At 41.9% G+C, this 26,585-nt stretch overlaps 1 protein-coding gene across 3 annotated transcripts in view; it reads right to left on the bottom strand.

Annotated features, from left to right (window-relative positions):
• PTPRG (protein tyrosine phosphatase receptor type G) overlaps positions 1 to 26,585 on the bottom strand; it is a 777,325-nt gene that overhangs the window by 232,378 nt on the left and 518,362 nt on the right. For all 3 annotated transcript variants that reach the window (XM_062201187.1, XM_062201189.1, XM_062201188.1), the window contains exon 5: positions 9,523 to 9,618. In XM_062201187.1, the coding sequence (XP_062057171.1) occupies positions 9,523 to 9,618 (96 nt within the window). The remainder of the gene's footprint in view (positions 1 to 9,522; positions 9,619 to 26,585) is intronic.

Genomic DNA, 26,585 nt, shown 5'->3' with positions numbered 1-26,585 from the left:
AAACCAAATCAGCTCAGGCATGCTACTAGATCACACCCCAGGGAGACCACATTTCGGAAAAACAAAGCATAGGTTGGGAGTCCCACAACTCAAATTCTTGGCTTGTAGACTGCAAAGACCTATGTGTCCATGGTCAATCTTGAGCCAGGCCTGTTGTAGGTCACTCCAGTGTGCCTCAGATCTTTTCTGAGGGTGATGACAATCAACTTCTGTGACTTATTAGAGCTAATGGCCAAAACAATTCTGTACTATTACTCAAGGATGTACAAAAGCAAAGTACTTGGTAACTGTCCTTGAAGTGTAGTGATTTAATTAAAATAGATTTTCACATGGACACATTCAAAGAACTAAGTCTCTTAATTATGTAATGCTTCGCCAATAATTAAATAGTTCTCTGTAATGTCCACTAAGAGGAAATTTGAATTACAGGCCATTTGCAGACAGGAGCTATACTGAAAACACCTGATAGGCTATAAATTCAATGTTGTACATCCACAAATCTATTCCCAAAATTGCATCTGAACATTAAGAGTGACTCTGGCCTTCGCTTAATGATAAGTCCTATGAAATCAATTAGCTGTTAAAATAGTTTAATTGGAACATATGTATTTTACTTTTGGTGTGTGTATAAAAAAAGTCATCTTAATCAACCCAAAACATTCTGAAATTGCACTTCTAGGTAATGTAGTGAAAGAATCGAGCTTATAACTGGATAAAACCAAGGATGTGGAAAATGTGAGAAGGATGGTATTCAAATAGCAGCAACTGGACAGGAATAAATGAAGAAATATATTGGTTTACTGCAGTTATCCCAAAAGCAGTCTAAAAATGAAGTTAAACAAGCTACCACCAGTCTCTTGCAAAAACTCATGTTTCCAGGCTCCAAAGTAATTAATGGTTTTTTTTCTGGGGGGTGGGAGGGAAGAGCTTGGTAGATGGATAAGAGTACTAATGTGTTCTCTCTCTTATAAGGGCCCTGTTGTACATTGCCACCACAACCAGCAACCAGTTAAAAAAATCAGAAATATCTATAAAAAGGACAGAAAATTTATTAAGACAAGAAAGAAAAAGACTCCTTGGGGTCGGTTGGAAAAAAACAAAAAAGATCAATTTAGGTCATCATGAATAAAAGGAATGACTGAAACCTGATTAGTGGCTTGAACTGTGTAAGAAGAAAGAAGAAAAATTGAGGGGAGAGATTCCAATTCTAAAAGTCAGAACTAGGAACTACGTATTCTAAAGTGAAATATGTATCATTTTGAGATTATCTACAAGACAGAATTCTTGTGTTTTTCTCTTGGTAGCTCATCTGCCTGAGCTGGTCTGTCTTCCCTTACCTCGAAGTGAGGAAACACTGCCACTGTGCAGAGAGAATCCAACAGCCAGCCCTTTGCAAACCTCAGGTTTCCCCAATTACTTTGAGGGCACGACACAACTCTGAGGGTATCTTTGAAATTTTCATGTAGCATGGCACAGAGAAGGTGCTTCATAAATAATGCAGAATGAATAAATGAGTCAGCAAATGAGTACATGAATGAATAAATACGCGAGAAAATCTTACCATTTTGTTCACTTAGAGAATGTGAAGGAGAAAACTGGGAAAAGAGGGAGACCAAACAGACACATAAACCATCAGAGAGTAAGAAAGGTCAGGTAACTTGCACACAGACATACTGAAAGTCAAAGAAATGGACCCATCGCCTACCACGGAGAGACCCTGGAAAGGAAATACGCCAGATACAGGCTATCCCTGTCCAACCAAGATTACAGAGCCTAAATTCAGCTCAGTAGTTAGACAATCATGCTCCTTATGAGCGACAGTGCGAGCCACACACACGAGAGATGGTCCTCGGAGATCTCGCAGCACAAAGGCAGAAGAAAGCAAGGAAAAATAACAGCTGTTAACACAAGATACGATGCTTGAGAGTTGCTGGGGGTCAAAGCAAGGAGAAACCACCTCCACCTCTGCTCCGGGGAGGGAGGGTGGCGAGGTGCATTGCAGGGGAGTGGGGAAAAGGGCTTTCTTGCTGGCCATGGATGGATGAGTCATCAAGAACTCCTCCTGACTTCTCAATGTCTATAAATAATCCCAGGTGCTGCCATTTCATTTAATTACTAAGCCTCTCCAGATGGAGAAAAATAATTAAGCCGTCTGTAGCACCGACATGATATAAAGAATGGGTTAGCAACTTGCGAAACATCGGAGTTGTGAAGTTTCCTTGCAACTATGGAATAAGGGCAGAAATGAAAGGGGGCGACTGCCTCTGTGGACCTTAAGGAAAACAAAATGACTACAGTCATACTCTCAGTAGAATTTAAATAATGAAGAAATCTCAATAGAGTTGTAGAACATTAAAAAAAAAAGTACTTTAAAAAAGACAGCATAAATAAATCAGATGCACGCTACTGATCTCTTACAGGTACAAGAAATATACCTATTGACTTGGCCTTTGGATACACATAGGTTAATAATTGTGTATCTTTGTGCCTGATGAAAATACTCAGAAGTTACCACACACTAAAAGGAAGCTGGTCAGAATATTATAGGAGAAAAGCTTCTAAATACATAAGTTCTTGAAGAACCATGCACCTATAATTCCAAAGCTCAATGCAGTAAGAGTGAAATTTCAGGCATTCATATGACAATGGCAACCGGGTAATGAAAGAAATAGGATGTCTCTCCCCAGTCACAACTGAAATTATAATCATGTATGTCATGGAAGAAAATTTATGAGACATATAGAATGCAGATAAGAAACTTCTAAGAAACGGAAAAATCCATTCAGATAGTTGAATGGTTAGAACAAACCTTGTTAAAAGAACAATAGTGGAGAAATAGATTGAAAGTAAAGGGAAAACAAAATCAGAACCTAATTCGGAGAGTGATGACAGAAGATTCTTTGTATAAAAACATATTGGCCTAATAACCATAAATGAGATGCTACCTCACTTCAGTTAAATTAGCTATTATCAAAAAGACAAAAGATAAAAAATGTGGGCAGGGATGCAGAGCGAAGAGAATCTTTACTGGTAGGGATATAAGTTAGTACAGTCAATAAGGAAAATTGTAAGGAGGTTCCTCAAAAAGCTAAAAGTAGACTCACCATATGATCCAGCAATCCCACTTCTAGGTATATATCCAAGGGAATCATTCCGTCAAAAAGACATCTGCACGCCCGTGTTTATTAAAGCATTACTCAACGTAGCCAAGAAATGGAAACAACCCAAGTCTCCCTCCGCTGATCACTAAAGAAAACGTGGTACATATACACAAGGAAATATGACCCAGCCGTAAAAAGAATGACAGCTTGTCATCCGCGACAGTGTGGGCGCACCTGGAGGCCACTGTGCTCAGTGAAATGAGCCAAGCGCTGAGAGACAAGTATCACAGGACCTTATTGACACGTGAGGTCTAACAGTGAGGTGAGCTTGCAGGAGTTAGAGCTGGGACACTGGTGAGGAGAAGCTGGGGAAGCGAGCATGGAGTGAGCGACAGGGAAGGTTGAAAGGTTGCCTAACAGGTACGACGCAGGAGAAGGAAGTTCTGGGGTTCTGCAGAGTAAGGTGACTATAGGTAAGGTATGGTATATTTACAGAAAAACAACTGTAAAATAGGATTTCTGATGTTTTCAGCCTAAATGCTAAATACGGGGTTGGTGCTCTGGTGCAGCAGGTTAACACCCTGGCCTGAAGTGCCGGCATCCCATGTGGGCACCGGTTCAAGACCCGGCTGCTCCTCTTCTGATCCAGCTCTCTGTTGTGGCCTGGGAAAGCAGTAGAAAATGGCCCAAGTGCTTGGGTCTCTGCTCCTGCATGGGAGACCCAGAAGAAGCTCCTGTATCCTGGCTTCAGATCAGCAAAGCTCTAGCCGGTGCAGCCAGTTGGGGAGTGAACCATCAGATGGAAGACTTTTTCTCTCTCTCCCCCCCCCAACCCCGTGCAACTTCAATTTTCAAATAAATAAATAAATCTTTTTTAAAATGCTAAATATTTGAAAAAAGAGACATGCTTACCATAATGGGATGTTACACAATTTATACATGTACTGAAATGTCACATAGTGCCCCATAAATATGTAAAATTTGTACATGTCTGTGAAAAATTTTGCTTAAATAAAAAGAATTTTTTAAATAAACATCTAACAAAAGGAAAGGTCATTCTGAGTACTGGGCATTCTATTCTGTAAACTCAAACTTGAGAGAATTAAGCCTGATTGTTGATTATTTAAAAAACAAATTATCCTCCTACAAATTACCTAATCATTCCATTGATTCAATATAATATAAATCTAGGTTTTGTTAGCTCTTATTTATTTAACCACATAACCAATGTAGGGTGTTACCAGAATAACAGAATATCTTAAAAGAACACTGTAGTGCCTTCTCATAGTTTATAGGCATTCAAATTAGATTAATAGTAGGCAATAGTAGAGATTCTAACAAAGAAAATACTTATTTACTTTCTGTACATACATAAAATACTAAACTGGTATATATTCTCTTGAGTGGCTTAAAAACAAATTCTTCTATCCCTTGAAATGTTTAAAAAAGATTTACTGATTGATTTGAAAGTCAGAGTTCTGACAGAGAGAGAGATTTTCCATCTGCTAGTTTACTCTCCAAATGCCCACGTCACGTAGGGCCAAGCCATGATGAATTCCATCCAGGTCTCCACCCTGGGATGCAGGGACCCAAGAACTTCGGATATCATTTGCTGCCTCTCAGAGGCATTAGCAGGGAGCTAGATCTGAAGTGGAGACAAGACTCAATCCCAGATACTCCAATATGAGAGTGGGTGTCTTAAGGAGTAGTTAGTCTGCTGCACCACAATGTCCAACCCCCCTTGTCAATTTTTAATTTATTTATTCAAAAAATTCTTTAAAAGCAAGCTTTATTCTTAACTATCCCCTATAACTTCCAGAGAGCTGTTGGTCCAAAAGGAATTTGTGTGAAATAGAAAATGGTGATCTTCCAGACCCATTTCAGACCATATGCTGGAAAACTAGCATTATTACTCCACACACCAGTGGCTATGGATGGAATCAAAATATATCAGGTGGGGCTGGAACTGTGGCATAGCTGGTAAAAAAAAGAAAAAAGCCGCCACCTGCAGTGCTGGCATCCCATGTGGGCACTGTTTCAAGTCCTGGCTGCTCCACTTTTGATCCAGCTCTCTGCTGTGGCCTGGAAAAGCAGGAGAAGATGGTCCAAATCCTTAGGCCCCTGCAACTGCATGGGAGACCCAGAGGAAGCTCCTGGCTCCTGGCTCCTGGCTTCGAATCAGTGCAGCTCTGGCCATTGTGGCCATCTGGGGAGTGAACCAGCGGATGCAGGACTTTCTCTCTACCTCTCTGTAACTCTGCCTTTTAAATAAATAAATAAATAAATAAATAAATCATATATCTACATCTGTATCTATATCTATATCTATATATTAGCTATCATACTAAATTACTGAAGTCCAGGCCAGATCTCATGAGGTAAGATCATGATGACATGAATACATGACTAAGATGGCTGGGAGACCGTTGTAACAGGAATGCATATCCCCTCCAAAGGAGACAGCCAGCCAGTGATTACTGCTACATGACCAGTACTTTTTATCTACATGAACTGATAAAAAGAACTATAAACACTGCAGGCTCCACAAATCACACCAGTGTGCCACAGCAGGACCATGTGCCAGGAACCCCTCATCTAGGCCAACATATGGGCATTTACCAACCATGCACCTGCTAAGTTTGCACATCTTTAAGTGTTTTGGCATCTTTATGAACTTCATCATATCTAACAACAGAAAAGAAAGAGAAGGAGAAAAATTATCCAGAATTAACAGGCAGAGATAATGAAAATTTGAAAGGGTGTGAAGATTATTCTAAAGTATGGAGAAAGCCAGCACCAAGAATAACACTATGTAGGTGGAGCTTTGTCTTGCCTAGGCATGCACTTCTAGGTCATGTGCATCACATAATTCTAGACTGTAAATACAGCCTCCTTACAAGTGGATGGGTTTCTCTGTTCAATTCTGTTTATCCACTGTCAGTGGGATTGTGACAGTGACATTCTATGGGACAGTGGACAGATTATGCTTATTATATTCAGTGTAGCAACCACTCCTTGCATATAATCAGTACTGAATAGATACAAATAATTCTTCAGTACCAAAATGGAAACGGCTAGGTTTGAACTTGGAATCTGTAACAAGGTTTATCTGACTATTTGGGAGATAAATGCCAAACTCTCAAATTTATCAGTCTCATAGAAAGATTCAAAAGACCAAGATCTCAAAATACAGAATCTAGGAGATGGCCAAATTAAAATAACAATAATACTTTTTTTCTTTCCATTGCATGACACAGTGTGAACCCCAAAGTATAAACACACATGTGGAATTATAAGGACAACAAAAGAAGCAGCTCAACACAGCTGCTATCTAAATAAAATTCTGTTCTATTTTTCACTGTCTAAGCTTTATTTTGTGTCTACAGGATAGGAAGCCAACATTTAGAAAAGGATCTAACAAATGAAATGCACATCAAATTTTTTTTTGTATGTGACTAGGACTCGTGTCCTAGAAATACTTGAAAAATTCAACACCTAGAGTTCACACAGAGTTCTGCTGGTTTGTACACCAACATGTTGGGCTGGTTTAAGGCTCTCATTGGCCTTATATTAAAAAAAAAAAAAAAAGTTTATGGCCAGCACCGTGGCTCACTTGGTTAATCCCCGCCTTGCGGCGCCGGCATCCCATTTGGGCGCCGGGTTCTAATCCCAGTTGCTCCTTTTCCAGTCCAGCTCTCTGCTGTGGACCGGGAGGGCAGTGGAGGATGGCCCAAGTTCTTGGGCCCCTGCACCCACATGGGAGACCAGGAAGAAGCACCTGGCTTCTGGCTTTGGATTGGCGCAGCACCAGCCATAGCAGCCATTTGGGGAGTGAACCAACAGAAGGAAGACCTTTCTTTCTGTCTCTCTCTCTCACTTTCTATGACTCTACCTGTCAAATAAAAAAATAAAATAAAATATAAAAAAAAGTTTATAGAACCCGTGAAGCATAAAGTGTTGAGGTAGAGCATGCTGTCAACTAGTCTTTTCAGTATTCATAAAAAATAAACATTTCTTTTCTAACAGGAAAGGTGTCCTACATAATAGGACACGTTTGGTCTTCACATACAGGTCCAAGACTAGAAATCCAGCATGTTAACAGGACTACGAGAAAAAAAACAATGGGAATTGTTAAAAACTAGGTTGTGTGGTCCCAGTACTGCCAGAGGCAAACTAGTCACAGTTCAGAAGCAGAAGACTTCCAGCCAGAACCTAACCAATGGGTCAACAGCGCCAGAATACACTTCTGTTAATGAAAAGAAGGCATGCACACATGGGGTCTCCACCCCACAGAAACGGGCAGATGAGTATAGGTACATGTGATGTGGCATTTACTATGTAGCAGGCACCATACCGGGGACTTCATTTAATCACTCCTGCAATCCTCATGATGTATTGGTTGTGATCCTCATTTCATAAAAAAGAATACTGAGGATGGGAAGTTTAAATAACAACTCATCATTATGCAGTTGTTAAGCATAAGGAATGGGATTCAAAAGCAAATATTTCTGACTACGGTGAATAAGCTCTTAAAATATTATGCTCTACTGTGGATAGCGAATGTAATCAGCGAAAGGAGATGTACTGAAAAACAATGGGGAGATCACCCAATATACAAGAAACAATTTCCAAAATATCGACCATGACCCACAGAAATCAATACATTCTACATCACCACCCAGTACACGCCCAGTATACATTACTGTGTACAACTAAAAGTGTTTCACAAAAAATATTTACTGTACTGTGTCTGATACACTTTAATATGTTCCTACTTCATTTTCCATATTCTTCTATTTCACTATTTTTAAAATGCTGTTCAGGATTTACTGAAATGATTTCACAGCCAAATTGTAGGTCAGAACCCACCAATTGGAAACCACGGCATAATGAACACTGATGATCACTGTTCTTATGATTTCTGACATGAGGTCGAATATTAGGCTTTTCAAATTTTCACATATAATCTTCCCATTGAGCCTTTATCCATGCAAAGAAAAAGGGAGAAGGGTAGTTAAATGGGAGAGATAAGCAATGGAGAGCACTGTCAATCATGTGTCATCAGCTAGAAAGGGCAGCGAAATTAACATACTCCAAAAAGAATGAATCTGTCTCAAGGACAAAGAAGTCTACTCAAAAAGTCAGATGCAAAAAAATCTATGTTGGAGAAGGGGTTCTGCTATCTTTGTTTTTTAAAGTAAGATTCTATATGTTCTTTGTATTTATTTTCCCAGATACATGCCCCCCCCCCATATATATATATATATATATATATATAGAGAGAGAGAGAGAGAGAGAGAGAGAGAAAGACAGAGACAGATCTTTCCTCTGCTTGTCTAATCCTCAAATGCCTGCAACAGCCAAGAATAGATCAAACTGAAGCGAGGAGACCAGAAGAGAAGTTGAATCTCACACAGTGGTGGCAGGGATCCAGGTACTTGAGCCTCCCAGGGTGCACACACATTAGCTGGAAGGTGGAATCAGGAGTAGAGCAGGTACTCAAACCTAGGCACTCTTGTATGGGGTGCAGACATTCCAGGTAGTGTCTTAACCAATACACCAAATGCTGAGCTTGGTTCTGATGTCATTGATGCTCCTTTGAGTTCCTTTGGGAAGACAGCATTTTCTAACAATGATTGGTAAAATGAAGTCCTGTATGCACCCTTTAGGTTTTAAGACTTAAAGAAATATCATACATCTATTAACTAGCCAGGTTACCTTCAACAAAACAAAGTGCCACATCCCCTACAGGCAATTTGGTCAAGGCATTCACTAATCAACACAATTTAATTTGATGTGACTTAATGAAATCCTGATAGCACTGTCTAAGAAAGGATGCAAGATTTGGTTTCTTTGTGCAGAATCAACAAATGAGCTGTGAACACACATCACATAAGCACATCAAAGGAAAGAAAGGATGGGAGTTCATAGATACACTAACTTGAAAATAGTTTTAACAAAAACTTCAGTTACCATGGGGATTTCTGGAAGGGAAAGAAAAGGGGTCTCTTTAGAGAAGTGACTGATGCTATTTAATAATCTAGCTGCAAGTAATGTCAAATTTTAAAGTTGCTTCAAAGAAAATCACCCTTTTTTTGCATCAGCCTCTTAATATGCTGAAGGAACCTACTCAAATCGCTTCAGCAGTGAAGGAACTTAGATGATAAATGTGTTCTTCAATCTGTGCACCAGTCAAGTAGCAATAAAATCAGAATAATTCATGCAAAAATTTTCATTATGTTTCTAAACATACTTATTTACATTTTAAATCACACATTAGACAATATGAAATATCTTTCACTTAGACAGGTGTGAACTAGAAAACAGATGCATTCATTAAACATGGAACAATTCGGTGAATTAACAAAAAAAATACTCAGAGAACTCTCTGGTTGAAGTACTTCAGCCACTGTTAACTTACTTGAAAAAATATGGCCATGGCTCCAATGATTCTGTTCTCAGAAATTGCGCTTTGAAAGCTGTCAAAGTCATCTGGATTATAGAAGAAAATCTGCATCTGTAAAAGAAAAAAATAGACATGTATGAGAAAAATTTTCAGACCTACACAAAAGCAGGGAGAACAGGACCAGGAGAACAGGACCGTGGGCCCCAATTCTCCATTCATGGGGATTTTGGCAAATTGACTTATCCATCCATCTGTTTTTCCTTTGTTAGTATTTGAAAGCAGACCCAAGACATCCTACATTTCAGCCCTACATTCTTCAGGGCGCATCACACCTTCTCACATAACTGCAATGCATTTGTGCCACCCAAAGGAATAATACCAAGGCCTTTTCATGGCCTCATGCTCAGGTCATGATGAAATCTTCAAGAAGCAAAATTTTAACGCAGGAAAGAAACTACGTTCGTGAGTTTCACTGAACATGTTACAATTATAAGCAGTTATGTGAGCACATTTTTATAAATAACTTGCATATTAATTTTGAGAATTTGAAGAGGAATCTTAGTAGGCTTGAGAAGTAGCCCAAATGGCTCAAATTCAGCAAATTCACAAGGAAATGTGATGTCATTGGTAATAATATTACTTTACATCTCACACTTTACAGTCTGTAGAAAGCCATCCCATACATTATTTCACTTAATCCTCCTAATAGCAGACTCAGTTATAGATGAAGACATTGTGTTCCACAAATTGGACGTAAACTTGAGCAAGATTAAACATCAGAGAGTCTAAAAACCTGGCACTCATATGCTGCCTGTTGCATTTGTCTAGAGTCTCCTGTTCCAAAAGCAGAGCTGAGATAAATCAAAATAAAATCATTATCCACTCTGAATGCTTGAATACGCCTTGATATTTAAAAAGATCAGAGAACAAAAATGAACCACAGAGCACCCCCAAGAGACAATCCATGTGACAACAAGAACCAGTCTGAGCTTCTCTTGCAGCTCCCTCCCTGACTTGCCTCTGAGACCTCAGGCAAGCTATTTTCTGAACATCAGCTTCTTCACAGATATCCAGTATTCCCACTTGGTAGAGTGGTGCTACAGATGGAAACAGGTCAGTGTAACGTACAACATGTAACACCTCATCAGCGCTCGACAAATTGCCATCATCATCATCTTGTATTAAGATTAATGTTTAGAAGGCAACTTAAAATTTCTAGAAAGCAGCAAGTGTTGTGGTGCACCAGGTTATGTCGCTGACCGGGATGCCCGTTTGAGTCCTGGGTACTCTGCTTCCGGTCTAGCTTCCTGCTATTAATGAGCCTTGGAGGAAGCAGATGATGGCCGCAGTACTTGGGTGCCTTCCACTCTCGTGGGAGACCCACATGAGGTTTCTGACTCCTGGCTTCATCCTGGCCTAGCCCTGGCTGTTGCTGGCAGAGGGGAGTGGACCAGCAGATGGAAGATCTCTCTGCCTCCCTCTGGGTTTGTGTGTGTGTGTGCATGTGTGTCCCTCTCTCTCATACTTTGGCTTTGAAATAAACAAATCTTTAAAATAATTTTTAAAAATTTCTTGAAAAATGTGATTTCATTGACTCTCCCAGAAAACCCAGTCACCTGTATTGTAAGCTTTCTTCTATGACTTCCAAGTGCTATGATGCCATTTTCTGCAAGGAGCTAAACAACCACACCGCAAATGGAGTTCACAGATTTGAAATCGAGAACAGAAAGTTCCCAGCAGAGAAAGCTGTCAGCCAGTTAGCTGAAGTATAGGTCAAAGGAAAATAGAGACATGATGACTACTGTAACCACAGTGCTTAGACCATGACAGTATTTCTTCCTTGAAGGACGAGATCAGGTAGCTCAAATCAGGACACCTTCTGTAACAAGTGTTTGGCACAGCCCAGCTCCACTCCCACTTCCAGTGTCCTGCTGATGTGCATCCTGGGAGAGCAGGTGATGACTCAAATACCTGGGAGATCCAAACTGAGTTCTCAGATCCAACTTCTACCTGTTCAGGCCAAGATGCTGTGGGCACTTAGGAACTGATTCAGTGGATGGGAGTCTCTGTGTCTGTCTCTGTCTCTCTCCCCGCCCCATCTCATCCCACTTCCCCATTTGCCTTGCAAATATGTAAACAATTTTCAAAAGCATCAGGATAGCTTCTAGGAAAACTCAGGTACCTAAGTAGATGGGAGGTGGATGGAGATTCTTTTAGAGTACTTACTTTCTTAGAGCAATTTATTTTTCTTAAGACTAGGAATGCCCACTGATTCTGGCAGTTTCTTACAAATGTGCTGCCTTTAGGTTTGGACAGCTCTAGACATCATGAATTTATACTGAGAAAAATCCATTCAATGAGGTGCAGATTAAAACAGTCTAACACTGGGTAAACTGCTTTCATATACTGCTACAAACCAAGAAAGAAACTCTGGAGAAGTATATTCAGCAAATTACACTTCACTTTCCTTTTAAAATTCAGGCTCTCAAATTAAGTAGGTTCACAGAAGTCTGTCTTATGTTTCAGCCCTTGAGCAGGGGCAGCCTTGTTTATTGCATCACCTGAATGTTGTTGTGTAAAACAAAATACGGTAAGATCTCTTCAAGGGCGTTTTCATTTACCATTCAGTAAGGAAACGCGTTTTTAAAAAATGTGTTTGAGTCAAGGCTCCACCCCATCTGGATAATCAAATATCTCTCAAAGGGAATTGCAGCACCAGTCTGAGATATCATTTTGCCCAGCTATTTTTCTAAGTTGTAGCCCACTGATGTATGTTAACATGCGAATCTATCTAAAACATGAGAGTAAATAAGTAGATGGAAGTTTTGGTGAGAGAAGTGGACTTAACATTTTTATTGTTGATGAGACAAGTGTGGGCAAAAGCTAGGAACAGATTTTCAAAAAATAACAATTAAAAAAAAACTCTCTAGGAGGTGTTTCGGGTGGCTATCCCCAACTTTAGTATGCACTCTCAAAAGGCACCCTCCAGCATTCCACAAAGTGTGTTCTTTCTAATAATGCCAATCAAAGTGATGCTCATTTTATAGCAACCTCCCTGGAAGAATCATGGGGCAACAGGAAGAAATATCTGGAAACCTACTAACCCTCCTATGTATCTTTTATCCAGGACCACTGATTATTTACCTTCACTTCGACTACACATGCATCGCATACGCTTTTTGTTTCTCAATCATTTGGGAGTAAGTGGGAGATAAAATTCACTTAAACACGGAATACTCAAATGTATTATTTCTAAGAACAGGAACATTATCCTATATAATCACACTGTAATTATTAAAATGAATGAGTGAATGCCACATTGATACAACAATATTATCTAGTTCATAGACCATTTTAAAATGTTGGCAGGCTCTCAAACACAGTCCAGTACACATTATTTTTTAGTGCTCAGTGCAGGATCCAACCAGGGATCGAACATCATCATTTGGTCCCCATGTCTCTTAACACCTCCTGCTCTGGTTTTTCAGCTGGGACACTGACTCAGCCTGTGGCTGTTAAACTCTGACAGTTTGAAGTGTGGAGGACAGTTATTTCACAGAATGGAGGTCTTCCTCACGGTTTCGCAGGATTAGGTTCAGGCCATGGATTTGGAACAGGTTAGCAGAGCAGTGATACTACGTCTGCTCTGGGTATCACAGCGGAAAGCACATAATGTGGGTTTATGCAATACTGAGGGCATTTCTCTTTTATGTCCTTTTATTTCATTTCAGAGGCACAGGGACGCACAGGGACAGAGAGAGACACAGAGAGCTCCCATCTACTATTTCATTCTTTAAATGAAGCTAGGAGTCAGGAACTCAACTCAGGTATCCCATGTGGGTGGCAGAAACCCAGCCACTTGACCTATCAAGGTCTGCATGGGCAGGAATGCTGGAGTCAGAAGCCAGGACTAGGAAGTGAAGCCCTGCACCTGGAGGCAGAACATGCGTGTCTTAACTGCCAGGCCTAATGCCAGCTCCCGGGGTGGGGAGAGCTCTTGATCACTTCATAATGTGATATCTGTCAGGTTTCCTCACTGTAAAGTTCTTTATATTCCTTCTGTAATGAAAAGTACTTTGTAGAGAGATACTTTGGAAATTATGTAAAATATTCTGTTCATTATCTAAATTTTACCCACTAAAGAATCCATTGATGACTTTCTAGTTTATGTAAGAAAATAGCTTTCCCTTCTCCACAGTTTATTAATTTACGTATGTCCATATGGACTGATGTCTGTATTCTTACTTTTTTATTTTCTTGAATCTATTATTATATCCCACTAGTAATATTATTTGGATGCTCAAATTGGCCCAATAGCAGACCTTTCAAAAGGATACCTCTGTCATTCTTTCACATCCTCATGATTTTTTAAACTCTTCTAACACTGCCTTAATATTAGGTAAATATGAATTGAGCCCATTTGTATGTTTCCTGCCCCAGCCCTAAAACTGGTCAGGTTTTGAGTGAGTCCTGGTTCCTTTTAGTGGGAAATGTTATGTAAAGACCCACAAATTTTAACACAGTGTTTTCCAAAAAATTTAGAATAGAACATTTTGGCTCTTTAAGAAAACAACATAGCTTAAAGGTCAGCGAATCTACTCCAGCCAGGACTCTCCTTAAGAGAAGGAAAGCTGGACCAACTTTGTAAAAACAGTTGTCCCCTTATCACTCAGAGTTCCATAAGTCATGTGCGTCTCCCCAACCACAGAAATAAACTATGTGGAGCTCAACTGAAGTCACTTCGAGCCTGTTTGCAGCAGGGCACAGTCACGGGACCAGGTCAGCCAAAGTCTTCAAGAACATGAGCAAGGATCACATAGACCTGGACGCACCATTCACCTCCACCCAGCGGGCTGGGTAGACAGGAGGATCCTGCAGGCATTTCTCTAGCCAGATCTCGGTGGGGGATAATGTAAGTATCACGTGGAATAATCTGATGTTTGGAAGACAACATTTTACAGGGGAAAAACAAAGCACACTCAAAGCCTTGCCATGCAGAAAAAAAGCCTGCTTAAAGGGCAATGCTATCGGGTCATGGGAAGAAGGTAAAATGGGCTCAGTGACTACGGAGTTCGGAGTTCGTAGCAGTCGGCGCTCTGTTATCACAGGACCAGCAGGATGCATGCAGTCACAACAAAATGCTACTTCCTTCCTTTTTATCCTGTCTTTATACTTAAAATGACTCTTTAATTGCAGTTTAGTTTAAAAATATGTAAACGTCTGATTTCCCATCTGTATCACTGTTCGTGTTAAGTTGAATGAATAGAGAGCAACAAATCAAAAGTTACAGCTTTCTCTATTTAGTGAGTGCCTAATGTATGCCAGGTTCTAGCATTAGCTACACTCAGTGAGGTAGGTACCACCACAAACTTCATTTTATAGGCAGCGAAACCAAAGATTTCCTAAATATATGATTTCCAGAATTTACAAAGCTCTTAAGGAAGTAAAGGGGAGTTGGGATAGAAAAATAAGCTTTTCAGGCTGGTGTTGCAGGCATAGCTTGTAAAGCTGCCTCCTGCAGTCTTCTATGAGCACCAGTCTGAGTCCTGGCTGTTCTGCTTCTGATCCAGCTCCCTGCTAATGCCCCTGGGGAAAGCAGCAGAAGATGTCCCAAGTGCTTGGGCCCCTGCCCTCCTCACATCACAGATGCGGAGGAAGCTCCTGGCTTCAAATTGGCCCAGCCCAGGGCATTATAGTCATTTGGTGAGTGAACCTGTGGATGGAAGATTGCTCTCTTTTGGCCACCCCCTGCCCCAGCCTCTGTAACTCTGCTTTTCAAGTAAATAAATAAATCTTAAAGTATATACATAATAATCTCTTTGGGGTGGGTGTTTGGGACAGTGGTTAAGAAGCTGGGGATCAAGTCCCAGCTCCACTTCTGATTCCAGCTTCCTGCTATTATACAACTTAGGAGGCAACAGATGATGGCCAAAATGCTTGGGCCCCCGCTACCCATGTGGGACTCCCGGATTGGGCTCCAGACCCTTGCCTTCCACCTGGTACAGAGCTGCCGTTGTAGGCATTTAGGGGAGTGGAGCTTCTGGAAGATTTCTCTTCAGCTTTCTGGCTTTCAAATAAATAATTTTATCTAATTTTAAGAAAAATCATCTTTATAATCCCATGTTTAAGGTATTTGTCACTGTGCTTCCTTCCAACTTGGCAACAATATTTGCTTAGTGCCTGTTATAAGCGAGGCATTCTGAGCGCAGAAGCCACAGCCTACATGAGAACATGAAACCATCATTCGTGAAACAGGTGTAACTCTTCCTTTGAATGCCAACGTTGAGTTACGGTATCACAAAAAAGGCAAAAGGCTCACGGTCAAGTGAGGTGTGTATCAAATGAATACTAAATTAACACGGGCAATGGTTGAAAGAGGGTGTTTTCTTGAAGAGGAATTTTCTATCCTCTCACGTTACAGTTGTACCAAAGTCAGGTCTAAGGTCACTCTAACAGGGCAGGCAAAAGAGCATTCTTTCCAAGTCTAGACTGGAAAATCCAAAAGTGACTCAGCAGATTTAGAAAGCTCCATGGTTTTATTTCCTTCTAAAAAATTTATATTTCTCCCACATGCCCCCCACACACAGCCAAAGAAAAAAGTCATGATGAATTAAGTAAAACAGTACACAGATAGCTCAGAGGAAAGGCAATGATTCAGGAGACATTTCCAGGATACTGTTGGGAATTTTGAACAGAGTGGAAGAACACACAGGCAAAAGCTACAGAAAAGAACAGATGGAGATGAGACATAAACAGGATGAGATAAAGAGGGTGACTAAAAAGGCAATGGCAGAATCAAAAATCGTGGGCTAGAAGGCATGGCATGTGCTTTTCTAATAACCATGCTTGGTGTTAACCTGTAGTAAGCCAGCTGGGAACGTGCTAGTGGGCAGGAAACAGTTTAAGAACAGAAACGTGTGGTGGAGATAAAGGAAAAATCTAGGCATAGTTAATGGTCTGCTTGTTCTACTTTTTGGATACTATGCAAAGGATACTGTGAGCTTTGAAGGTTTTGCGTTGTAAGTTCTTTTTTTCAAAGAGTTACTTATTTGTTTATTTGAAACACAGAGCTGAGAGAGAAAGAGAGGGGGGAGAGAGAGACAGAGACAGAGAGAAAGAAAGAAAAAGAGAAATAAAGAGAGAGAAGCAGAGACAGAGAAATCTTCCATCTGCTGGTTCACTGCCCCAAGAGGCCACAGCGGCCAGAGCTGGGCCAATCCAAACCCAGGAGCCAGGAGCCAGGAGTCAGGGTTTTCCTCTCTGCCCCAGCACTTGAATCATCTTCCATTGTTTTCCCAATGCAGGGAGCTGAAATGGAAGTTGAGCACGCAAGACTGGAACCATATAGGATGCCAATGCCACAGGCAGCAGCTTTACCCACCATGCCACAGGCCAGCCCCACCTTAAGTTATTAATTTGATTTTAAAATTATTTTGTACTTTAATTACTCTTAAGTCAGACTGCACACACTCAACACATTAGGTCCTAATTCTTGATTTCTGACAGTGTCATTAGACAGGAAGATCGATGTAGGCAGGAAGCAAGTCTAGCTTTGTCCCTAGCACTGGTCATGGTAAACTCTGATTTCTTATTATTATTATGCATCTTCATTAGTTTCTTTAGGACCAGAATGAATATGTAAATTCAGGGGAAAAGAATTTCCACTGGACAGCCAGCAGTCCACTGAGTTATGCCACAAGGTATAGCCAAGAACCCTACACCCACACCACACATAGCTTTCACAGAAGAGTATTATTTTAGATGAAGCTCCAAAGAACTGCAGGTATTCAGGTTTCTTACACGAGGTAGCATTTAAACATTCTGCTTTGCTTTGTACAATATCATTAATTATGGGGTGTACCAATCTTGAAGTAGTTGATTTATTTTTCACTTGCCCCATAATATGGAATTATCCTCAACTACTTTGCAGTGAGATCCTATGTTTTTGGAACAGAAGAACTCAAGGTGCACACACGGCTCATGCAAACATTTGCTGGGATGATCTGGAGATCTCTTTCACAAGTCTCTGGAACAGTTTATTCTATTACAGGTCTACTCATTGACTGACTGCTAGAATTGCTGGGTTGGTGATGCATCTGATTAATCAAATACCTGTATAATCTTTGCCCTCTTCTCATCAGAGTAGAGTTCAGGCTCCTCATTACAACAAAACGTTGAGTTTCTCAGGGATGTTCCATGCTTGATTCAAGAGCTACTTCATGTAGTTCAGGTTTGGTTTGGACAGAAATGATGCTGGCTTAGCGTCTGGCTATCTGCTGACCAGATACCCTTACAACATTCTCAGGAAAGACAGCAACACTGTGTTACTCTCCCATTTAATAGTTGTGTGATCAGGCAAATGTTAGGTACTGTCTTAGAACTTTCACATCCCCAAAAGTAAACCAAATAAGAAACATGCAACCAGGTTAGAGCAAGGATTAAATAAAGTAACTCAACACACCTTCCACCATGTCTGGCACACTTCAAGTTGTCAATATGCTCACTTGTATTTAAATAGAAGTTAAAGGAGGGGAAAGGAAGAAATAAGGTGGGGAAACTACAGAGAAATTAGTGAGAGGGCTACTAGCAATATGTCCAAGTTGGAACCTACCCAGATGCTAACTGGTATCGGAATGGATAAACAAACTGTAACAGAGTCACTCTGTGGGATGCCTAACAGAATGTTCTATAACCACAGGTGACAATACAGTCAAATGTTACTAACAAGTCTGAACCAAATAAGCCAGACATATTACAGAAGAAAAAGAAGAATACACTGTGTGATTCCTTTGGAATGAGCTATAAAACAGGAAAACTTCATGCATCTATACCCTAGGACCACAGTCACCTCCAGGGAGCAGTAATTGGAGTAGGATGCTTGGGCACACTAGCAAATTCTATTTTTAATCTGTGCACTCGACTGCTTACAAAGGTATGAAAATTTCTTTGGATATATGCTTTTCATTTTTTAAAAAAATTAACTGGGCTGTTACTGTGGGGCAATAGGATAAGTGCTACTTGTAATGCCAGCATCCCATATGGGCACCAGTTCAAGTCCTGGCTGCTCCACTTCTGATCCAGTTACCTATGAATGCAACTGGGAAGGCAGTGGAAGATAGCCCAAGTACTTGGGCCTTTGCACCCATACAGGAGACCTGAATGGATTTCCAGGATCCCAGCTTCGGCTAAGCCCAGCTCTGGCCACGGCAGCCATCTGGGGAGTGAACCAGCACATGGAAGATCAATCTCTTTCTCTCTCCCTCTCTCCTTCTCTTTGTAACTTTGCCTTTCAAATAGATAAATAAATCTTTTTTAAAAATTTTTAATTGTTTTTGCTATATTCATTAATCAAGACATATACTATACTTTTTGTCCCTAAGATTTTTTTTTTATTTGATAGGTAGAGTTACAGAAAGTAAGAGAGAGAGGCAGAGAGAAAGGTCTTCCTTCCGTTGGTTCACTCCCCAAATGGCTGCTACTGCCAGCGCTGTGCTAATCCGAAGCCAGGGGCCAGGAGCTTCTTCCTGGTCTCCCATGTGGATGCAGGGGCCCAAGCACTTGGGCCATCCTCCACTGCCTTCCTGGGCCACAGCTGGATTGGAAGAGGAGCAACCGGGACTAGAACCCAGCGCTCATATGGGATGTGGGCACCGTAGACAGAGGATTAGCCAAGTGAGCCAAGGCACTGGCCCCTTGTCCTTAAGATTTATTTATGTATTTGAAAGTCAGAATTACAGAGAGCGAGGGAAAGACAGAGAAACAGAGGGGGAGGTGGGGAGAGAGAGAGAGAGAGAGCAAGTGCGAGCGCCAGAGCTTCCATCCACTCATTCACTCCCCAAGGCTCCAATGGTCAGGGCTGAAGCCAGGATGAAGCCAGGAGCCAGGAGCTTCATCTAGGTCTCCTACATGGGTACAGAAGCACAAGCACTTGGGACATCTTCTGCTGCTTTCACAGGCTCATGAGCAGGGAGCTGGATCAAATGTGGAGCATCTAAGACTCAATCCAGCAGCCATATGGGATGTTGGCCCTGCAGATGGCGGCTTAACCTGCTATGCCTCAAGTCCGGCTCCAAAAAATAAATCTTTTTTTAAAGATTTATTTATTTATTTATTTGAAAGTCAGGGTTACACAGAGAGAGGAGAGGAAGAGAGAGAGAGAGAGAGAGAGAGAGGGAGGGAGAGGTCTTCCATCCACTGGTTCACTCCCCAATTGGCTACAATGGCAGGAGCTATGCCGATACAAAGATAGGAGCCAGGAGCTTCTTCCAGGTCTCCCACATAGGTGGCAGGGGCTCAAGTCCTTGAGCCATCTTCGACTGCTTTCCCAGGCCATAGCACAGAGCTGGATGGGAAGTGGAGCAGCCGGGACTGGAACTGGCGCCCATATGGGATACCAGCACTGTAGGTGGTGGCTTTACCTGCTATGCCACAGCAAAAAATTAATTTATGTGAAAGGCAGAGAGATAGAGACAGAAAGAGATGTCACATTCATTGGTTCAGTCCCTAAATGTCCACAACAGCTGGGGCTGGGCTAAGCCAAAGGTTAGAGCCAGGAATACAATCTGGATCTCCAATGTGGGTGGCAGATATCCAAGTACTTGGGCCATTCCCTGTTGCCTCCCAGGGTACGCATTAGCAGGAAGCTGGAACTGGGAGCTGAGCTGGGGCTCAAACTCACAAGTGGCATCTTCATAGCAAACCAAATACCAAGCCCAGTCATGCAGTCATTTGCAAATTTTTTTTGTATGTGATATTTCAATAAAGAACTTAAAAATCAGCAAAATAACTGATTTTTAAAACTCTGATAAATCAACGTAGTATTTTTTTTCACATAATAAAAGAACAGGGCCAAGTTTGTATCCCTCTTTTGCACACATTCAATTTGATATAGGCTACCCCAATAAACCTGGCATAAATCAAGATGGCACTTACTCCTTGACAGAGAAAATTATTGTGGTGTGTGGCCATGAGCATGTAGAATCATTCTAGCCTAGCACCCAGTAACAATTACCTGAACCAAGTACTGCTCTGCTCATCGCTTTCCAGGGCAAACACTGCAGATACGGCTGAGAGGCAGTCTCACCCACAAAACACCCCAAGAGGGCTGCTTAAATCAACCTAATGCTAGCCGGCGCCGCGGCTCACTAGGCTAATCCTCCGCCTTGCGGAGCCGGCACACCGGGTTCTAGTCCCGGTAGGGGCACCGATCCTGTCCCAGTTGCCCCTCTTCCAGGCCAGCTCTCTGCTGTGGCCAGGGAGTGCAGTGGAGGATGGCCCAAGTCCTTGGGCCCTGCACCCCATGAGAGACCAGGAGAAGCACCTGGCTCCTGCCATCGGAACAGCACGGTGCGCCGGCCGCAGCACACCTACCGCGGTGGCCATTGGAGGGTGAACCAACGGCAAAGGAACACCTTTCTCTCTCTCTCTCTCTCTCACTGTTCACTTTGTCTGTCAAAAATAAAAAATAAATAAAAAATAAATAAAAAATCAACCTAATGCTTAATAAGACTTTCCATCAATTATTTCCTTTCATCTTTACCACCACTTTCTGGGGGAGGTTCTATTATTTTTCTTGTTTTATATAAAAATGAATTAAGGCTTAGATAGTAGATCTTTTTTTAAAAAATGTATTTAAGGCAGAGTGACAGAGAAAGAGGATGAGACACACAGAGAAAGAGATCTTCCTTCCACTGGTTCACTCCTCAGATGGCACAACTGGCCAGGTCTGGTCCAGACTGAAGCCACGAACTTCATCCGGGTCTCCCACTTGGGTGGCAGGAACCCAAGCGGTTGGACCATTTTCTGCTGCTTTCCTGGGCACGTTAGCAGGGAGCTGGATCTGGAGTGGTACAGCTGGGAACATAAATTGCTGCTCCTATATGAGTTGCCTGCACAGCAGGAAGCAGCTCACTCCATTAAGCCACAACACTAGTCCTAGATACTAGATCTTGTCTAAGAAGTAGTGAAGCTGAGATTCGAACCCAACCATTCCTTGGCAGAGACCACACACTTAAATGGCTCTACTATGCAACTTCCTGACCACAATTCCCAGTCGCAATGAGAAATCCTTATTAGTTTTCTCTAGGATCTAAGCCTGAAGTATCCAGAACACTAGTCCTCACCCTGGGCGTGGTTTTATAATGCAGTGGAAACTTGGCCATGTCTAGAACCATTTCCACTTGTCACTTTGGGGAGAGGGTGCTACAGGCATTGAGTTGGCAGAGGCCTGAGATGCCACTAAACATCTTATAATACACAAGTCTCATACAGCAAAGAATCACCCTGCCTGAAAGGTCACCCATACTGAAGTGGAGAAACTCGGTTCTACATGAAGCACTGTCAGTGCATATGGTAAAGCTCTTAGTTTGTCTTCCTTTCCCTTTCATAACAGTATTGAACTTGGAGTGGGGAGGAAGAAACCTATTCCAAAGAGGCTCAAAGAATGCAAGCGCATGTTTGTGCCTACCCATAAAACGAAAACTTCCAGATGGCTTTCACCTATGCTTGAGGTTACTGTAATGATCGTTTTTGTTCCTATTAAAACGTTTCCTTGCTTGCACAGCTAGCTATTTTGTATATAAGGTTGTTTGTGAAATGCATTGGAACTTTATGCCTGGACACCCTGGTGGGGGAGGGGGGCCCTAGGTGCATCTGGAACTCATCTGTATTTCAAAAACATGAAAATAACCACCACAGTGTTTGTGCCCTTTGTAATATGAAACTTTTTAGAAATTGCTTTGTACTTGGAGTAACAGCCACATGATTCACCATGAAATGAAGTCTGGAAAATCATTTTGGATAAATGGACCTATAAATTCAATAGAATTTCCATGACAACATAGACTGCAACACTCAACCACAAATAAAAGGTAATAAATCATTCAAAACCAACTAGGAATCAGCAATATGTCTCCCGTTCTGAAATACAAGAAACCTGAAATGGAGTTTATTTGTTACTTACTTGCCCAAAGTTCCCATTACAGTTCTTGCCTCACTTCTGATGCTGTAATGTCTATCCTGTAATAGGAATTTTGGGTAAGCGATGATTCTATATATTTGCAATTAAGCTGAATAAAATTACCACAGGTGTAGAATTGGCTGACTCCCTCCCCCTTTTCCTAGTGGAAGTCTCTAGAAGTGGTGCACTTTGATACACATTACCCAGAAAACTGCATTTTGCCCTGAGCAGCTGAAGGTTGTCACATCATGGTCCATAAAACAATGGCTTGGTTGAAATAGTTCTGAGGACACAGATACAAGATCACCTTGAGACGGCCCAAATGTTTTTGAGTTCTAGAAATCCAAACCATTCCCTCTAGCAGGACAATCCAAACAGTAAGGCCGATCTGGAACCTCTGTTCTTTTTTCTGTTTTAAATTTATTTACTTAATATTACTTTACTTAAATTTACTTAATTTACTTAAATTACTTTATTTGAAAGGCAGAGAGAAACAGAAAGACAGAGATACAGACCTTCCTTTGGAAGGCTCACTCCCCAAATGTCTGCAACTGGGGCTCGGCCAGGCCTAAGCCAGGAGCCAAGAACTCCATGTGGGTTTCTCATGTGGGTGGCATTGACCCAAGTACTTCAGCCATTACCTGCTGTCTCCCAGGGTCAACATTAGGAGGAAGCTGGAATTGGGAGCAGAGCTGGGACTCAAACCTAGAAACTCACATGTGATGTGAGTGTCCCAAGTGGCGAGTGAACGACTGCACCAAAAACTCACTCCAGAACATCTGTTCTTTAAAAAATTTATTTGCTTCCAAGTTATCTTCTACCATCTAGCAGATGGCTGGTAGAGAGGGAAACGCAAATTTGTGGAGCTATGCATTTGGTTTCCAACAGGCTGCATACATGTATATACCCTGAAATAGTGCCAAAGGCTGTACTTGGGTGGACTAGCCAGTGTCCACCCATGACCACATGCTGCTAATTTTTTCAGACACGTTCAGCTTGGAGCTCACGTGGTCAATGGCTTTCATCTGTCTTCAAGGGCTCTGCCAGCCACAACAGTTAAAAATCATGGCTGCTGAAAAAGTCTGTGAATGTGCTTTGATGAGCGCAAGATGCCTCTGCTAGGGCAGACATCTACAAGCACTTGAAACCATCGCCTGAAAGCAGGATGTACCCTGGACTTCCAATCAGCAGTGTGAGAGACTCCCTATCTCCCTACACAGGGGCTAACTATGGATTCATGGACCCTTCTTATTTTTCTGCCCATTGGAAAAATGCCTCTTTTCTAAATATTTATTTATTTCAAAGGTAGAGAGTCAGAAAGAGAGATGGAAAGAAAGAGAGAGATCTTCCATCTGCTGGTTCACTCCCCAAGTGGCCAAAACAGCCGGGGCTGGGCTAAGAGCTTACAGTTCCATCCTGGTCTCTCATGTAGGGGGCAGGGGCCCATGGGCTTCAGCCATCTCTGCTGCTTTCCCAGGCACATTAGCAGGAAGTGGGAGAGAAGTGGAGAGGCCAGGACTCCAGCAGGCACTCTGATACGGGATGCTGGTGTTGCCAAGTCATGGCTTAACCCACTAACCCACTCTACCACACAGGCCCCTTCTGTTTTCAATTAAAATTTTCCTAATAACCAATAAGAATGAAAATTTTAATTCATTTTTCCCCTAATGATTTTCTTTTGTTTTTTTTTCTTATTGAAGGAGGCACATGCAAAGATGAAGCACACAGGTAGGTGCCCCACCACTGTGGGTATCATAGCAAACAACTTGACGTGCATAAATAGGAGAACTGGGGCAATAATCTTATCAAGTAGGAGGGAAAAACTGATCATTAAGGACTAGCAATAACATATTCTTCAAGATGAGCGGCAGGCACTGTGGCACAATAGGGTGAGTCACTCCTTAGGATAATCCTATGCTATATGGGCCTGGGATGGAGTCCTGCTTCCACTTCCCAACCTGCTTCCCGCTAATCTGCACCCTGGGAGGCAACAGATGATAGCTCAGGTACTTGAGTCCCTACCACTGCCATGGGAGATGTAGGTGGAGTTCTTGGCTACTGGCTTCAGCCTGGCCCAGCCCCTGTGACTGGCATCTGGGGAGTACACTAACGAAAGAAAGATGTGTGTGTGTGTGTATAGGTCTGCCTTTCAAATAAATGAAAGCAATTAAGCTTTAAAAAAGTTCTCAAAGATGTATTAGTAACATACAAAGTCAAAATGCAGAATAAATACAGTGTGATCATATCTGATTTTTAAAACCACAAAAAAACAATATTTTATGTGTGTGAATATATGCACAGATCCACAGAACTAAAGCAAGGCAAGGAGAGATTGGAAAAACAATGCAAGTTAGACTCTTTTTCCCTAAGGAGGGACTCGAAATGGTTTGGGGCTAATGAAGGTGTTTGTTGTCTCGCAACTTAAAATACTTGCTGGCTCTAAATAATAACTTATCTACAAAAAAAAAAAAATGAGAGCCAAAAGAACAGAGAAAGAAAATAACAAAAGCACACTCTCCAGTATGGCTCCTGAGAGGGGAAGGGGAGCTAATGGGTTGGTTTGGAGCTCACTTGAGAACCCCAGTCTCATCAGGACAGTGCTCCAAAGGAATGAATCCATCAGCCCCCAGCGACAGACTCCTCCACATCCCACTCAGTGTGATCTGCCTTCTTCCCAATCTCACTGCGACACAGCTCATTCTTCATTTATTTCTGACTGCACTGAAACAGACAATGACTCAAGCTCATGGACACTTCAAAGGAGGCAGAAGTAAAGACTGTGCCATGGTTTCTGATCTACAGACTATTAAATGCATTCATACAGTCCTCTGTTGAAAAGCATGGTATTTAGACCAATGGTTTCCTCCCAGCTAGCCACAAAATTTGTGCTACTGTAATTTTACTTGACTTTATGTAAACGCAAATACTAATTCTCCTGGGCCATATCTTTGTCAGGAAGACATCCAAGAATTAGATAAAAACCTAAAGTGAGGATCTGTTGATTTTTAAGTGTATTCGAGAGGCAGGTGTGTGTGTGTGTGTGTGTTCAGAGAGAAAGGCACAGAGGGAGCAGGCATTATGATGCAGTAGATTAAGTTGATGTTTGAGACATCCACATACCTTATCAGATTGCCAGTTTAAGTCCCAGCTGCTCCACTTCCAATCTAGCTTCCTACTAATACACCCTGGGAGCCAATGGCTAATTTCCCTACTGTTTGGGCCCTTACAACTCCTGTGGGAGACCCAGGTGGAGTTCCTGGCTCCTAGCTATGGTCTGGCCCATCTCTGGCTGTTCAGCCATTTGGGCAATCAATGGAAAAAAAAGATTCATTTGCATTTGCTCGCTCGCTCTCTCTCTCTGCCTTAGAAGTAGATGAAAATAAAAAAGCATTATTTACAAAAAAGACAGAGATCTCAAATTCTCTGGTACACTCTCTAAATTCCCACAAGAGCTAGGACTAGGGCAGGCTGAAGCTAGGACTGAATCCAGGGCACCCATATGGGAACCATCACCTGATGGTTCCAGGAATCTACACGATTGAGAAGCTTGACCTGGGAACTGGAGCCAGAAATTCAGCCTCGGTACTCCAACATGCGATTAGGGCATCTTAACTGCTAGGGCAAATGTTTGTCCCTGAAAGGATCATTTAAAGAGGTGCTTTAGGGACCGGTGCTGTGGTACAGAAGGTTAAGCCTCCCCCTGCGGTGCCAGTGTCCCATATGGGCACTGTTTTAAGTCCTAGTTGCTCCACTTCCAATCCAGCTCCCTGCTAATGTATCTGGGAGGGCAGTGGAAGATGGCCCAACTACTTGGAACCCTGCACCCACTTCAGGGACCTGGAAGAAGCTCTTGGCTCCTGGCTTTGGATTGGTCTAGCCCCAGCTGTTGTGGCGATCTGGAGAGTAAACCAGCAGATGGAAGACTCTCTCTTCTCTCTCTCTTCTCCCTCTCCTCTCCTTCTCTCTCGGTATCTCTGCCTTTCAAATAATAAATAACTAAATCCTTTAAAAAAAACAAAGAAGTGCTTCAGGAAGTAAATGGAGGCCTTAGTGGTATGGAGGGAGGAGGGCTACCAGTATAGCTGTGATAGAGTTGGAATTATTCTTGTTAAAGAATCTT

Source organism: Lepus europaeus, chromosome 9, assembly GCF_033115175.1.
Source record: "Lepus europaeus isolate LE1 chromosome 9, mLepTim1.pri, whole genome shotgun sequence".
NCBI lineage: Eukaryota > Metazoa > Chordata > Mammalia > Lagomorpha > Leporidae > Lepus > Lepus europaeus.
This window is presented reverse-complemented; position numbering and strand designations above follow the sequence as displayed.